The 13,297-nt window shown below is 60.7% G+C and overlaps 1 protein-coding gene across 1 annotated transcript in view; it reads left to right on the forward strand.

The window, feature by feature from the left end:
• CELSR1 (cadherin EGF LAG seven-pass G-type receptor 1) overlaps positions 1 to 13,297 on the forward strand; it is a gene marked incomplete at its 5' end in the record, with an annotated part of 155,990 nt that overhangs the window by 126,299 nt on the left and 16,394 nt on the right. Inside the window, 4 exon segments of the mRNA XM_006164654.3 lie at positions 1 to 108; positions 831 to 998; positions 2,508 to 2,634; positions 5,589 to 5,789. The exon segment at positions 1 to 108 is cut by the window's left edge and continues 18 nt beyond it. Of these exon segments, the coding sequence (XP_006164716.1) occupies positions 1 to 108; positions 831 to 998; positions 2,508 to 2,634; positions 5,589 to 5,789 (604 nt within the window).

Genomic DNA, 13,297 nt, shown 5'->3' on the forward strand with positions numbered 1-13,297 from the left:
GAGCCGCCCGGAGGAGCCGGGCCAGTTCGCTGTCGCCCTGGTCGTCGTTTACCGGACCCTGGGGCAGCTGCTGCCCGAGCAGTACGACCCCGACCGCCGCAGCCTCCGGTAAGGCCCAGGCACCAGACTGCAGGGCACCTGTGTCCAGAGGGCCCGAGGGTACCCCAGGCTAAGTCCCATCACCACAAGCCTTCATGGTGACACTGCTCTGGGACCCAGGCCCAGGACATACTACTGGCCTGGGTGACCCAGGATGGCATCGCCCAGAGCCGTGCACCCCGTCTCGGCTGATCGAGTGTTTCTGCCAGTGTGCCGACCCTCCATCTCAGGGCCCCGTCCCACCCCCACACCCGGCCTCGAGAGCCCCACGGCCAACGCTGGCTGAAACCTGCATCACACCTGTCATCTTCCCGTCCCTCTTCATGCCTGGACGGTGCCCCTCCACGCCAGGCCCCAGGTCTTGGACCTGTGAGCAGTTCCCAGCATTTCGTTCTGTGGGGGCACTTCGGAAAGTTCATGGAAAAGGCAATTACAGTACAGGTTTATTTTGGTGCAAAAAAATAGAGATCATGCCCAGCTTTTACTTGATACGCCTCCTGTGAGCTTTTTGAAGATCCCACATGTGGGTCTCTGACACCTTGACTCCCCTTTCTGCGTCCCCCCTACCTGGCGGTGGAGGCCTGTGCACCTGTCACTGGGGAAACCTACTCTGAGGGTGGAGACGCTGCCGCCAGCCCTCGCTGCTCCCTGAGGCAGGGCACAGGTCTGTGCTTGCCGCGGGCGTCTGCACCCCTAACTGCGCGTGTGTCCTGCACCCCTGTCTTCCGCAGGCTGCCCACCCGGCCCGTCATTAACACCCCAGTAGTGAGCGCCACAGTGTATAGTGATGGGGCCCTGCTCCCGAGCCCCCCGGAGAGGCCTGTCCTGGTGGAGTTCGCTCTCCTGGAAACAGAGGAGCGCACCAAGCCTGTCTGCGTGTTCTGGAACCACTCCCTCGCGTAAGTGTGGGCCAGGGGCTGCATGTCCTTGCATGAAGTTTGCTGTGGCTCAAGTGGCGTGCAGGCCCTGAAGGCCGGTTGGCAGCCTGTTCGTGGACAGCCTTCTCCAGTCCAATCCTCCCTGTCAGCCCCTCGTGGGGTAAGGAGGTCTGTCCTCTTACATCTCCCTGGGTGCCCGAGCCTCCCCACATGCACACATGTGGAGACGCTCAGAGACACGCACAGGTGCACAGCTGCAACAGAGACATGCAGGCGCGTGCACGCATGCACCCAGGAATCCCTCGAGAAGGCCGGCACTGGGGACCAGGCTGTCACCCGCAGGACTCCATGGTGCAGCTGCTGACATCGGTGCCCAGGTTGCATGAAGCAAGTCTGGTCCAGACACACACTGGAGGTGGGGCCAGAGCAGAGTAGCTCTCCCACCAGGTGGGGCCTGAGCTCAACTTTGCCTGCCACAGCACAGCATGGGGGCTGGTCCTCCCCAGAGGCTGCACTGGCCCCCAGCAGGGTTGTCCAGCCTGCTGAGTAGCCCATCGGGGCTGCCCAGCCTGTCAGAGGCGTGAGGTGCTCAGCAGTGCCCGTCCGGGCGCCGCTGTGGATGGAAGTGGTCTGTGGCTGGGAGAAAACAAATGTGGGCGCTTCTCACCCGGCAGGTGCTGCGGTGCCGCCCACGGGGCTCGACAGGGGAGGCTGCAGGGAGACATGCGTCATTCTCCTCCCGTGCCCAGCGCCCGGGTCTCGTTAATAAGCAGCCAGCGCCACGTCGGGAGAGTAATAGGCACTTGTCTTACAAAAGAGAGCCACGGCCCCTTCACAGCGAGCGGAGTGCCCTGTCTGGCATGCGGCCCAGTGGCCGCCCGGCCTAGCCGTCTGTCCTTGGCCAGTCGTGTGAACCCTGGCAATTAGCTCTCGCTCTAACGATCTGCTCCCTGCTGTCTCATCCCCACCACCCCCAGATCCCAGTGTTCTCAGCAAAGGCATGAACTCATCCCATTTTACAGATTTGTAAACTAAGGATCAAACAGGCTGGTGGTTTTCCCAGAGCCAGGGCGGGCAGGGCCCCTCTGAGGCTGAGCCACGCCTCGTAACAGCCTGTTATTTGGGGCTGCCCTTTACCGCCAGGGACCAGTAATTGAGCCCTGGCTTCCAGGCAGCTCCCATAAAGGGCTGTGCTGTCGCAGGATGAAAGGGCGAGTGAGCGGGAGGTGGGATGGCCCAGGCTGAAAGAAGCCCGGAGAACAAAGCCCTGCTCGTGGCCGGGCCAGGGTTCTGGGCAGCCGTTTGCCTTTTACCACACGATGACGCAGAAGGCGAGCTCAGAGGCCCCACGTCAGCCCTGGCCAGCCCCGGGCAGCGAGGCTGTTCACACGCTCCTGGCAGCAGCGAGGGCCGCCGTCCTCACAACAGTGACACTCTCCAGCCACGAGGTCCCCAGGCCTCAGTGTACCTGGGGTGGCTCCCCCGGGTGCAGGGGACATCTCACACCCACCCTGTCCCTTTTCTCCCCAGCGTTGGAGGCACCGGAGGGTGGTCCGCCAAGGGCTGCGAGCTCCTGACCCGGAACCGGACCCACGTGGCCTGCCTGTGCAGCCACGCAGCCAGCTGCGCGGTGCTCATGGACATCTCACGGCGTGAGGTGCGCACCCCTGCACCTGCCCGCCTGCAAGCCCGCCAGGTTTCCTCCTTCAGCGTAGGAAGTTTAGCCCGGCCCCAAACCTGCCCCCTCTACTCGACATCTCTCCTTCGAAGCACTTTGGACAAACCAAATCAGCCAGTTAAACCAGAGTCTGGTAATGGCTGGCATCCGGGGATTCAGGAGGGTATTCACAGCCCTGTCGCTCAGGGAGACCCGGCCCCAGGCTGGGAAGAAGCTCCTGGGATGCACACCTCCCTCGGGCAGAGGCCTGGCACCTGCTGAGAGAGGGTGCTTCTACCCCCAGGAGGGGAGACAGGCAGGCACGTCGTCCATGTCAGCGGCCCCCTCTACCAGCATGGAGGATGGAGCTGGCCAGAGCTGGCCGGAGCCCCTGCAGCTGCACAGCTTCCTGACCTCCGGCGTCCTGGACAGCCCGGGGTGTGCGTGGCCTGTGGAGCTGCAGATGGATCCCACTGCAGGTGGGAGGGTGTCCGAGGCCAGCCTTGGGGTGGGTGTGTGGAGCCTGGGGTGACCCAGCCCGTCACCTCCTCTCCAGGGCCAGGCCGTTGTTCCTCCCAAGGGACTTCTGGGTGAGTGCTCCAGGTTTTCACTTCCCGGGGGGGCGAGTCAGCCCTCAGTTGCTCTTGAGGCGACAGCGCCTCCCATGGGCAGGTGGCACTTCGAAGCTTACCTCAGGGCCCTGCCTGGCAGGGGTTAATCCTTAGCAGTCTCTCCCCACCCAAGGGTAGGTGGGTTCTGGCCGGAAGCTGGGCAAGGCAGGAGCTGAGACCCAGCCTAAGGGACCTGGAACTGAGGCAGATGGAATGAAACTGGTGGAGCTTGAGTGTCCCTTGGCCTGGGAGCGGCCGCAGGGTAGAGGTCTCTGGGTAACCCCGGGCGGAGGGCAGAGTGCAAGGCAAGCCCTGGCATCTGTCTCACTAGGATGGCATTTCTGGGGAGCCCGAGGGTTCTGGCTCCCAAAGGATCACAGAGGATGCTTCAGGCCCAGAGCCCTGAGTGTTCAGTCCCCAGCCTGACCCTGGCTTCCCGGTCCCGGGTCGCCTCCGTGCAGCCCACAGCTCTGACTTCTGGATCCCGAGCAACACTTCCTGGAGGTTACCAGGAACGTGGCTTGTTTCCAGTGCCTGGTGCTGGGGCCTGGCAGGCCTCCGCCTGCAAAGCGCACAGCAGTACAGACACGCTGCCCGGCCTGAAATGGCTGCATGGTGCCTTCTGTGGTAGGCATATCTGGCCAGAGTGGGTTTCAGAGGGCACATGCGCTCTCCAGAGAGACAGAAAGTAAGAAATCACCCCCCAGGGGAATGGCCACACCACAGTCCCTTCTCCTCCATTCTCCTCTCGGGAGTGAGTTTTAAGCCACCAGGTCCTGGACTTGAATAGCAGTCGGCCACAAGGGAGTCCAGCAACAGAACCATTACGCCATCAGCTGGTCCCTTGACCAGAATGTCTTAAAGCCCATGGTCAGAGCTCTGGAAAGCGGGGTGGAGCCCATGGGGATGAGCATAGGAAGCTCGTCTTGACATGCCGACGCATGGGGGCACGGGACATGCAGGGTACGCAGGACACGCACAGTACACAGGACACGCACAGTACACGAGACATGCAGGTTACGCAGAGCACTGACAACATGCGGGATGTGCAGGACATGCACAATATGCAGAACACAGGTTATGCGGGACACGGGAATACATGGGCCATGTACCATACACAGCACACACATAATATACAGGGCACGTAGGATACGCTGGACACTTACGATACACAGGACACATACGTATGACATGTAGGATACACAGGACATGTGTAATACATGACACATACAATATGCTGGACACTTGGGGTACACAGGACGTGCAGGGCATGTGCAGGGTACACCAGATATGCAGGACACGTACAATACACAGGACATGCACGTTACACAGGACACACGGGACATGTACAATACACAGGACACACACAGGATACACCGGACACATAGGATACGTAGGACACACATGGAACATGCAAGACACAGGACACAGGACACTTAGGATACGCAGGGTGTGCAGGACACACCGAACACGTAGTATATACAGGACATGCAGGATACACAACATGTAGGATACCTGGGACACAGCAGTACAGGACATGCAGGACACGCAGTCTACACGGGCTGCGTAAGTCACGTGGCATGCAGCACATACAGGAACGGTGTCCTGCCTGGGATGGTAAGCACATGGAGTGTCACATTAGTCCCGTCACCGGGCGTGAAGTCCCGTCTGCCCTCCGTGTGGAGCCCAGCTGAGCTTTCGTGTTCCTCGTGTGAAGTGACGGTGCTGTAATGCCCTCCTCCAGGGCCCGACCCAAGGTTTATGCAGAACAGGGCACTCTGCTGGTTTCAGCCCCTGCCCCGTGATGAGCCCCATCCAGGTGGTTCTCAGGCTGCTTGGGCATGGACCCCGCTCTCCCTAAGGGGAATCGGAGCCTCGGAGCCCAGAACGCACATCTGATAGGACTGAGCACAGCCCAGGAGCGGGACTGGTGCCTGCAGGAGGCGCACCTTAACTGAGACTCCCTGGAAGGTCTCTCCCAGCTCAGAGCGGGGGCTACGTGGGCTCAGCATGTCCTGGCCAGGGTGTGTGTGTGAGGGTTTCCCTCCATGTTCCTCAACGCGGCGGTTACATGCCTCACAGGAGGCTTACCATGCAGCGTGGAGCTGGGAGGCGAGGGCTGCATTCCATGGCCGTGCAGACACCACCCGCCCACCCCGGAGCTCGTGCCCGTCCCAGGCCACTCACTTGGTCCTCCTCCTTGCTCTGTGCCACCCTGAGAGCGCTGCCGTAGTCCATGGGCCCAGCCCGTCTTAGATAACGGAATGAAATCATGTCGTTGGTCGTTAGCGTGCAAAATTCTGAGCCCAGCACTTACCCTTGACCTTACCGACCTGCCTGCAGCACGGGGAGGTCCTCCCCCTGAAGATCATCACCTACGCCGCGGTGTCCTTGTCACTGGCTGCCCTGCTGGTGGCCTTCGTCCTGCTCACCCTGGCGCGGACGCTGCGCTCCAACCTGCACAGTATCCACAAGAACCTCATCGGGGTGCTCTTCTTCTCCCAGCTGGTCTTCGTGGTGGGGATCAACCAGACAGGAAACCCGGTAAGGCCCCACCCGCTCCTGCAGCCAGGCTGGCCCCAGCCCCCAGGAAGGCTGCCCCCACGGCTTCTGCTCAGCCAGGCAGCTGGTCCCTTGGGAGGGTGGGACACCGGCCAAGTCAGGGACTCCTCGCTTTGTGCCAGGTGGGACTGGGACCCTCCTTTCAAGGGCAGCCCTGGAACTTTGTACACGCCAAATCCTAGCCCCCTGACAGACATGTGAGCTCACAAAGGAATCAGAGTGACTGTCACACCCGAGTCTCGCGAGCGTTAATGGGCCTTCTCAGCCTGAAGTCAGCGGCGGCAAGCTCGTTGGCAAGGGCAGGAGTGGTGGTGCCTTGCACCCATGTGTGTCCCTGACCTGGTGAAAGCCCGTGGGTCTCCCAAGGTGGTCCAGGCGGGTCTAGGATTTCCTAGGGGTTCCTAGCACTGAGAAGCAGAAAGGAGCTTGCCAAAGAGCACACGGGGGAGAGGACACCACGGGAGAGAGGTGGTGGGCCTCCACTGCATCCGATGAAATTGGCCACGTCTGCTGAGCCCCCAGGGTGTTGTGCGGGCTCCCAGGGCTCCCAGGGTGTTGTGTGGGCTCCCAGAGTGTCATGTGGGCTCCCAGGGTGTCGTGGGCACTCCCAGAGCATCGTGTGGGCTCCCAGGGTGTCGTGGGCTCCCAGAGTGTTGTGGGCACTCCCAGGGTGTCTTGTGGGCTCCCAGGGTGTCGTGTGGGCTCCCAGGGTGTCGTGTGGGTTCCCAGGTGTCGTGGGCTCCCGGGTGTCGTGCGGGCTCCCCGGGGGTCGTGGGGGCTACCAGGGGGGCGTGGGGGCCGTGCGGGCTCCCAGGGTGTTGTGGGCTCCCGGGTGTCGTGGGCTCCCAGGGTGTCGTGCGGGCTCCCAGGTGTCGTGGGTTCCCAGGTGTTGTGCGGGTTCCCAGGTGTCGTGGGTTCCCGGGTGTCTTGCGGGCTCCCGGGTGTCGTGCGGGCTCCCAGGGTGTCGTGGGCGCCCGGGTGTCATGCAGGCTCCCGGGTGTCGTGCGGGCTCCCAGGGTGTCGTGGGCTCCCGGGTGTCGTGCGGGCTCCCAGGGTGTCGTGGGAGCACAGGATGGTGGAAGCGCATGGGATGTCCAGCCATGTACAAAGTTAACGAGCATTTTCTGGACAGTGCTGACCACGCCACATGTGCCTAGGCCCTGAGTCCCTTTTCATTTTACCTCCCCCCATCATAGGCACATGCACTCACCAGAGGGGGAAAATGAGAACTCACTCTGCAGGGGGATGGCCACACCATAACTCCTCACCCTCCTGGGATCTGGGGCACACATGCACATGCGCCCAGTGTGAATTTCAAGCTGGCTGGTCCAGGACTCCAGCGGTCGCCGGCCATGTGGGAATCCAGCCCTGCCACCACCACGCCACTGTTGGCCCTCCGATTTCCCTCTTTTAAAACCTCTGTGCACTCCACTTAGAGAAGACCAGTCCCATGGGGAGGTACAGCCCCAGGCTGTCACCAAGTATGTGAGGTGCCTCCGAGTGCCCTCCTGGGCCTGCCCTCGGGACTCGTCACCACTGAGGGAGAGCCGTTCTGGGGCACAAGATAGGCTCTCGTGACCTGGCCCTCCGATGGTAACGTGGTCACGAAGGCAAAGAGCCCACCCTGTGTGCGTCATGCCTGTTGCTGTGGTAACCTGAGTGCTCGGGCTGGCGGCACCCTCCCGACCACCAGCACTTCTACAATGGGGCACCCCGTGGAAGCTTGCCAAGGTTGCGCGGCTGTGAGGTGGTCGTGGGTGCCCTGGGCAGCTGCGGGACTTGAGGCTTCTTGCCTCGTGCTCGGAAGGTGAGCGTTTCTTTATGCTAGGATGACGACAGGGAAGGCCTGGGCCAAGCCTGACCTTGAGCTGCAGAGTTAACATGTGGACCTTCACCTGCAGGGAGCATCGTACACCCAGATGCACTGGACGAGCCCCGAAGTGCTTTGGGCTGGGGACACTGTGGGAGGTGGAGCAAGTGGTCCTGGCCGTGTCCAGCTGAGTGTCCCCAAGGGGGTTACGCTCCATGTCCTGGGACTGCCCCCAGGTGGCCGGCCCAGGTGGGGAGACCACAGAGGCTGCACAAGAAGCACCTCTTGGCTAAGATGGAAAGCTGGAGGGAGAGCACCAGGCAGTTGGGTTGCAGGAGCAGGGAAGCACAGAGGACAAAAGGCACCCAGGCAGGCGGGTGGCACCCGGGCAGGCGGGATGGCACCCAGGCTGGCAGATGGCACCCAGGCAGGCCAGATGCCAGCAGGAAGAGGTGGAGGTCTTCAGCACCAGCGGCCCCTGGTAGAAGCCAGCAAGGCGCCCTCTGCTTTGCCTGCAGGTTTATACCAGGTCCAGGGTTACGGACCCTGGTCTCTAGCAAAGTTGAGAGGGTTGAATCTGCCAGTGGAATAGAGACAGGAAGTGTCCAGTTGGATAGTCACCTGAGGTGACACTCACAAGTGGCATAAAGATGAGCGGAGTGGGGAAGGACAGGGCAGTTGACCTCAACCAGATAAACCTGGGCATCTGTATACTTAGCAAACTAAATCGGCTTGGGGTTGATGGTGACAGTGGGATAGAGAGGGCGGCCGAGTGACAATAAGAAGACCATTCACTGGAAACATTTCAAGTTTCTAGATCTCTGTGTACCTAGGACAGTGAGTTGAAAATAGACCTATGGAAAACACAAATGGATTTGACAAATTGAAGGGAAATCGGGGACCAGCAAGTGGCATAGTGGTTAAGGTGCTAGACACTCCCAACATGGCTGACCATGGTTTGAGTCCCGGACCTGGTGGCTTTCTCTCTCTCTCGCTCCTCTCTCTGGCCAAAATAAAATAAGCGAATGAATAAATAAAAATAATTATTTTGAAAAAAATTGAAGGGAAATCAAAGAAGTGCAATGAAGAAAAGTTGAATGGGGGCCAGCAGGTGGCATGGAGGTTAAGATGTTGGACTCCCACCTGGCTGACCATAGTTTGAGTCCTGAAATTCCCACCAGGCATGTGTGCATACGTGCCCAAGATTCCAAAAAGAGAGCAGAAGAGAAGGGATCATGGTGCAGCCATCCTCCGGCGGTGACTCCTCACCTCCTTCTGTCTCTGTCTGCGGCAAGTGCACACACCTATGACAAACACCTGAAAAAAATTTTAGTGGGGACCAGCAGATGGCGCTGTGGCTACGTAGCTGGACTCCCATGTAGTCGACTACAGTTCAATTTCCGGACCTGGTGGCTTAAACTCATGCCGGGCACATGTGCGTGCGTACCCAAGATCCCGAGAGGAGAATGGAGGAGAAGGGATTGCGGCGTGGCCATCCCCCTAGGGGGTGATTTCTCTCTTTCTGTCTCTGTCTCTCTCTATCTTTCTGGTGAGCAAATGCACCCTATAGCAAAAACTTCTCAAAAAAAATTTTTTTTTTTAGTGACAGTATAAAATGTCAGTTTGTAGGGTGTAACAAAAGCAGAACTTGGAGGTAAACTTGTTGTCATATGTGCTGATAGTATAGGAAAGAAAAAAAGCTGAAAATGTGCATTTTAGAAAAAGAGCAGCGAATTCAGAGGGGAGAACGGAGAGGTAAAGGGAGTTCAGTGGGCCCCGTGGGAGCGGTGGGTGGGTACAGAGCCGGAAGTGCTTTTTGCAAGGGCAAGTCTCCACTGAGCTGATGGAAAAGGAGAATAAAAGCCCAAAGGACCAGCGTGGGGGAGGAGCTACCGCGAGCGAACACTGTGAACCATTATACACCAGCGTGTTCGAGCCTTAGACCAAGCGGATGTGTCCGCAGGAAAGTGCAGCTCTCAGCAAACGAGTCGGGGTAGGAGCCTGAATAGCGCTGTAATCATGAAAGAATCTGCATCAGATAAAAATCACGCCCAGGTGGGTTTATCTGAGGAATGCCAAGGGTGACTAACATCATAAAAATTTACAGATGTCATTTCCTTCACTAATGTGGAACAGAGTTTTGACAAATGTCACACTGTTCATGATTAGAAAAGGAAGGAGCTGGGGGTAGGGGGCTCCTTAACCTAAGAAAGGCAGCTCCAGAGAGTCTCAGTCCACGCACTGCCGGGAGAATGCGACAGGCACCCCCTCCAAACCAGGGAGCCGCGTTCACACGGCCCAGGGGCCCGGCCGGCCTGGCTCCCTGGGAAGTACGCTGAGAACGCAGAGACTGGACTGGACAGAAGAGCTGTCATATGGATAAGATGGCACGAGTGACATGCTGGACTTCCCAGCATGGCCTGGACACGTCTGCGACAGCTGGGAGTGGCGAGGTGGACACCACAGCTGGCTCCCTGGAGACGACGCCCAGAACCAGCTGCCTTCCTGCACAGCACCAGGCGTTGTAGAAATGGAGTTTAGGGCGGATCGAGTGGAAGGGGGTGCAAGGGAGCCCCAGGAGGGGGCATGGTAGATGAGTGGCAGAAGCGGGGCAGCCCCGGTTTCGGCTGGCGGGGAGGTGCTGCGCTGGCAGGCCTTTATGGGAGGCCAGCGACTCGAGCAGTGTGTCACGGTGAAGGAGCCTGGGGGAGCAACATGGACAGTACAGCGGGAGGGACAGGCTGGTGGCCGGGGATGGGGTCCTGGAGGAATGGGAAGGGGCGGCTGTGGAGCGGCCTTGATGACAGGGCAGGGTGGGAGTCTGTAGCTTGGGTGCCCCTGCTGGGTGCAAGTAATTTTCCAACCTTACAAGTGGGATTTTCAAACCGTAAGGGACCGTCTTGCTGCTGGGGGTTCCGGGTAGGTGACTGGAAGCACTGCCCTGGGCCACTGTGCCCCAGGTGCTCTGCCCAAGACTGCACACTTATCTCATGGAGAGAGAGAGGAAGAAAAGCTGCTAGGTCCAGAACTCCAGCCATGATCAGCCGTGTGGAGTCCAGCATCTTAAACACCGTGTCACCTGCTGGCCCTGGCTCCTCTCATTTTAATCCTCGCTAGAGTCCAGGACAGGGGCATAGTTAGGTGGAAGGGGAGCCTGGGTTTGAGCTGCGAACCCCATGGAAGCTCGTGCTGCAGACTTTGACCACGGGGGGCCACCTGTCCCGTGCAGACCCCAGCGGCTCCCCTCCCTGGCCACTGCAGGCTCTGTTGTATGGTCTTCAGGTGTCTGTCACCTAACAGCCCCCGGGGAGAGACCAGCTGACTGTCACCGGGCTATGCTGCAATCCCAGGAGGTCCAGAGGTGACTAACGAGCCCTGGTCACTCTGTGGTCCTGTGTGGGAGCAGGAGGTCGTCCCCGTACTGCATCCGCCATGGACCCAGCTGCAGGCGTCCCCTGCACAGAGGGCCAGTTGGCTTTGCTGCTGAACTGATGAAGACGCCTGTTGCGTGGAACTGGGCCGGCCAGGGAGGGGCTGAGCGGAGGGTCTGGGCTACAGCCTGGCAGGTCTGGATCTGTGCTCCCAAGCCTGAGGAGTGGGCATCATGGAGCCGTGGCCAGGAGCATTTGAGAAAGAGGAGCCTCGCAACCTGGCAGTGGGCAGGCGGCGGGTGTGGGGTGAGCAGGGCGGCCAGCTGCTGCCCTTCAGGGTGTAGGAGGTAGCGTAGAGGCCCAGGACAAGGCCAGGCACAGCAGGTGGGGTGGCAGCAGGGAGGAGGAGTTGGGTGACCTTGAGGGCTCCAGAAGGGGCAGTGATGGGGCGAGGATACAATAGAGGTGAGAAGTCGGTGACAGCCCTGGGCGAGGCTGGACGGTGTGGGGGCTGAGAAAGGTCGGAGCTGCTGCAGGCCTCACACACCTGGAGGTGGGGCTGCGTCTGTGGGGACAACTGCCTGGAAAGGAAGCGACTGAAGTGGTGAGGGCGGGTCTCCTGCCAGCTGCTCAGGCCAGCGGCCCCCAGGCCCCTGCCCCAGTTCATTGCAAAAGCGACCCTCCAGGCCCTCCTGTGTGCCCGAGCGCCCTAGGAGAGAAATGCCCTCCTCCTAGGAGACCTCGAGAGGGTTCTGTGATGGACCCGTGGCTTCCTGGCAGTGAAGGCAGCATGAGGACAGAGGCTATTCCCTCAGGCCAGGCTCTGGGGGGCCATCTCCCCGTGCCCACAGGGTGGGGCCAGGCAGCTGTGCACGGTCTCTCACACTGAGGTTGAGCAAGTGAGGTGCAGAGGCTGCCCTGGGCGAGCACTGCCCTGTGAGGTGCCCTGAGCTGGGGGAGGCTGCCCTGGTGTGAGTACCGCCCTGCGAGGTGCCCTGCATGGTGCAGAGGCTGCCCTGGGTGAGCACTGCCCTGCGAGGTGCCCTGAGCATGGGGAGGCTGCCCTGGTGTGAGTACCACCCTGCGAGGTGCCCTACGTGGTGCAGAGGCTGCCCTGGGCGAGCACAGCTTCATCGCTGCCCGGAGCCAGCGCTTTCTCTGTGGCCACGCACGCACTGCGCGCCAGCTAGAGGACAGTGGAAGCGTGGAGTCCCGGGGCCTGGCAGCGCCCGGATTTGTGGGTGTGCTGGGAACTCCCGGGCCTGTCTCTGGGCGAGGTCTCCAGCTCCAGCTCGCTGGCAGGCGGAAGTGAGTATCTGGCCTTCGCCTTTGGAAAAGGCTGTGTTGCATGCAGCAGCCTGTGCGTGCCCAACCCCACAACGTGGGAACGCCGCAGTTCCGGCACTCTCCCGAGGTGGTTTGTGGATTCACTCTCCGCGTTATTTCAGGCAACCAGCCAGCAACCACCTTCGCTCTTCCTGTTCCTAGGCCGACGAGGTTTCCCCTCAGGAAGCTGGGGTGTTTGGTGCTGGGTTCATCCAGCCCAGGCTCCCCAGGGCTGTTCCCTGACCAGGTCCCCCGCCCCAGGCGAAGGCATGTCCCGGTCATAACTTCAGACTGTTTCTTCTGCTGTGTCCTGAAGCTGATCAGTGCTGGCACTGCGATGGGTACCCCCCTGCTGTCATCCTGGGGTTCCTGGCCCCTGGAGGACGGCCCGCAGCAGGCACCTCCCGGCCTGTGACCTCCAGCCTGTGTTCAGCTCCTCACTGACCCAGCACCTGAGCAAGTGGGGTCGCGGTGGCCTTCCACCTCCTCCCTGTTGGGGTACTTCGTGTGGAGAAGGCACTGAGGCCTGGGAGGCCGGGCTGAGGGGAAGCTGCTGTTAGGGGCAGGCCTGGCTCTGGGGGAGTGGCCGGGGTCAGGGCACAGGCGTGGGTGGGATCAGGACCTTTGTCTTCCTGCTCCCTCCAGTCTCTCCTCTCCCAGCTCGACTGGTCCATCTCCCTGGGGTGTGGAGGGAGCCCGCTGGCCTCTCCCAGCTGGTCGGCCTTGTAGTACTCGCCGGGGCGGCCCACACGAGGCTCACATGAAGCTGCTCTGGGCCACACCGAGTTCTGTCCTGGAGCTCTGGGGCTGGATTTGTTCTAAGAGCCTCAGAGGCTGGACACTGCGTGACCCCACCGGCTTCTGCTGCCCGGCCTTCTTCCCGCTCTCCCTGCCGCTGTGCCCAGGCCCACAGGCTGGCTCCCCTCACTGGCTCAGCTGCCCCAAGGCCCTGCGAGGGCGCGAGCCGGCCCCTGATGGACAAT

The sequence above is a fragment of the Tupaia chinensis genome, unplaced genomic scaffold (assembly GCF_000334495.1).
Source record: "Tupaia chinensis unplaced genomic scaffold, TupChi_1.0 Scaffold143651_1, whole genome shotgun sequence".
Classification (NCBI taxonomy): domain Eukaryota; kingdom Metazoa; phylum Chordata; class Mammalia; order Scandentia; family Tupaiidae; genus Tupaia; species Tupaia belangeri.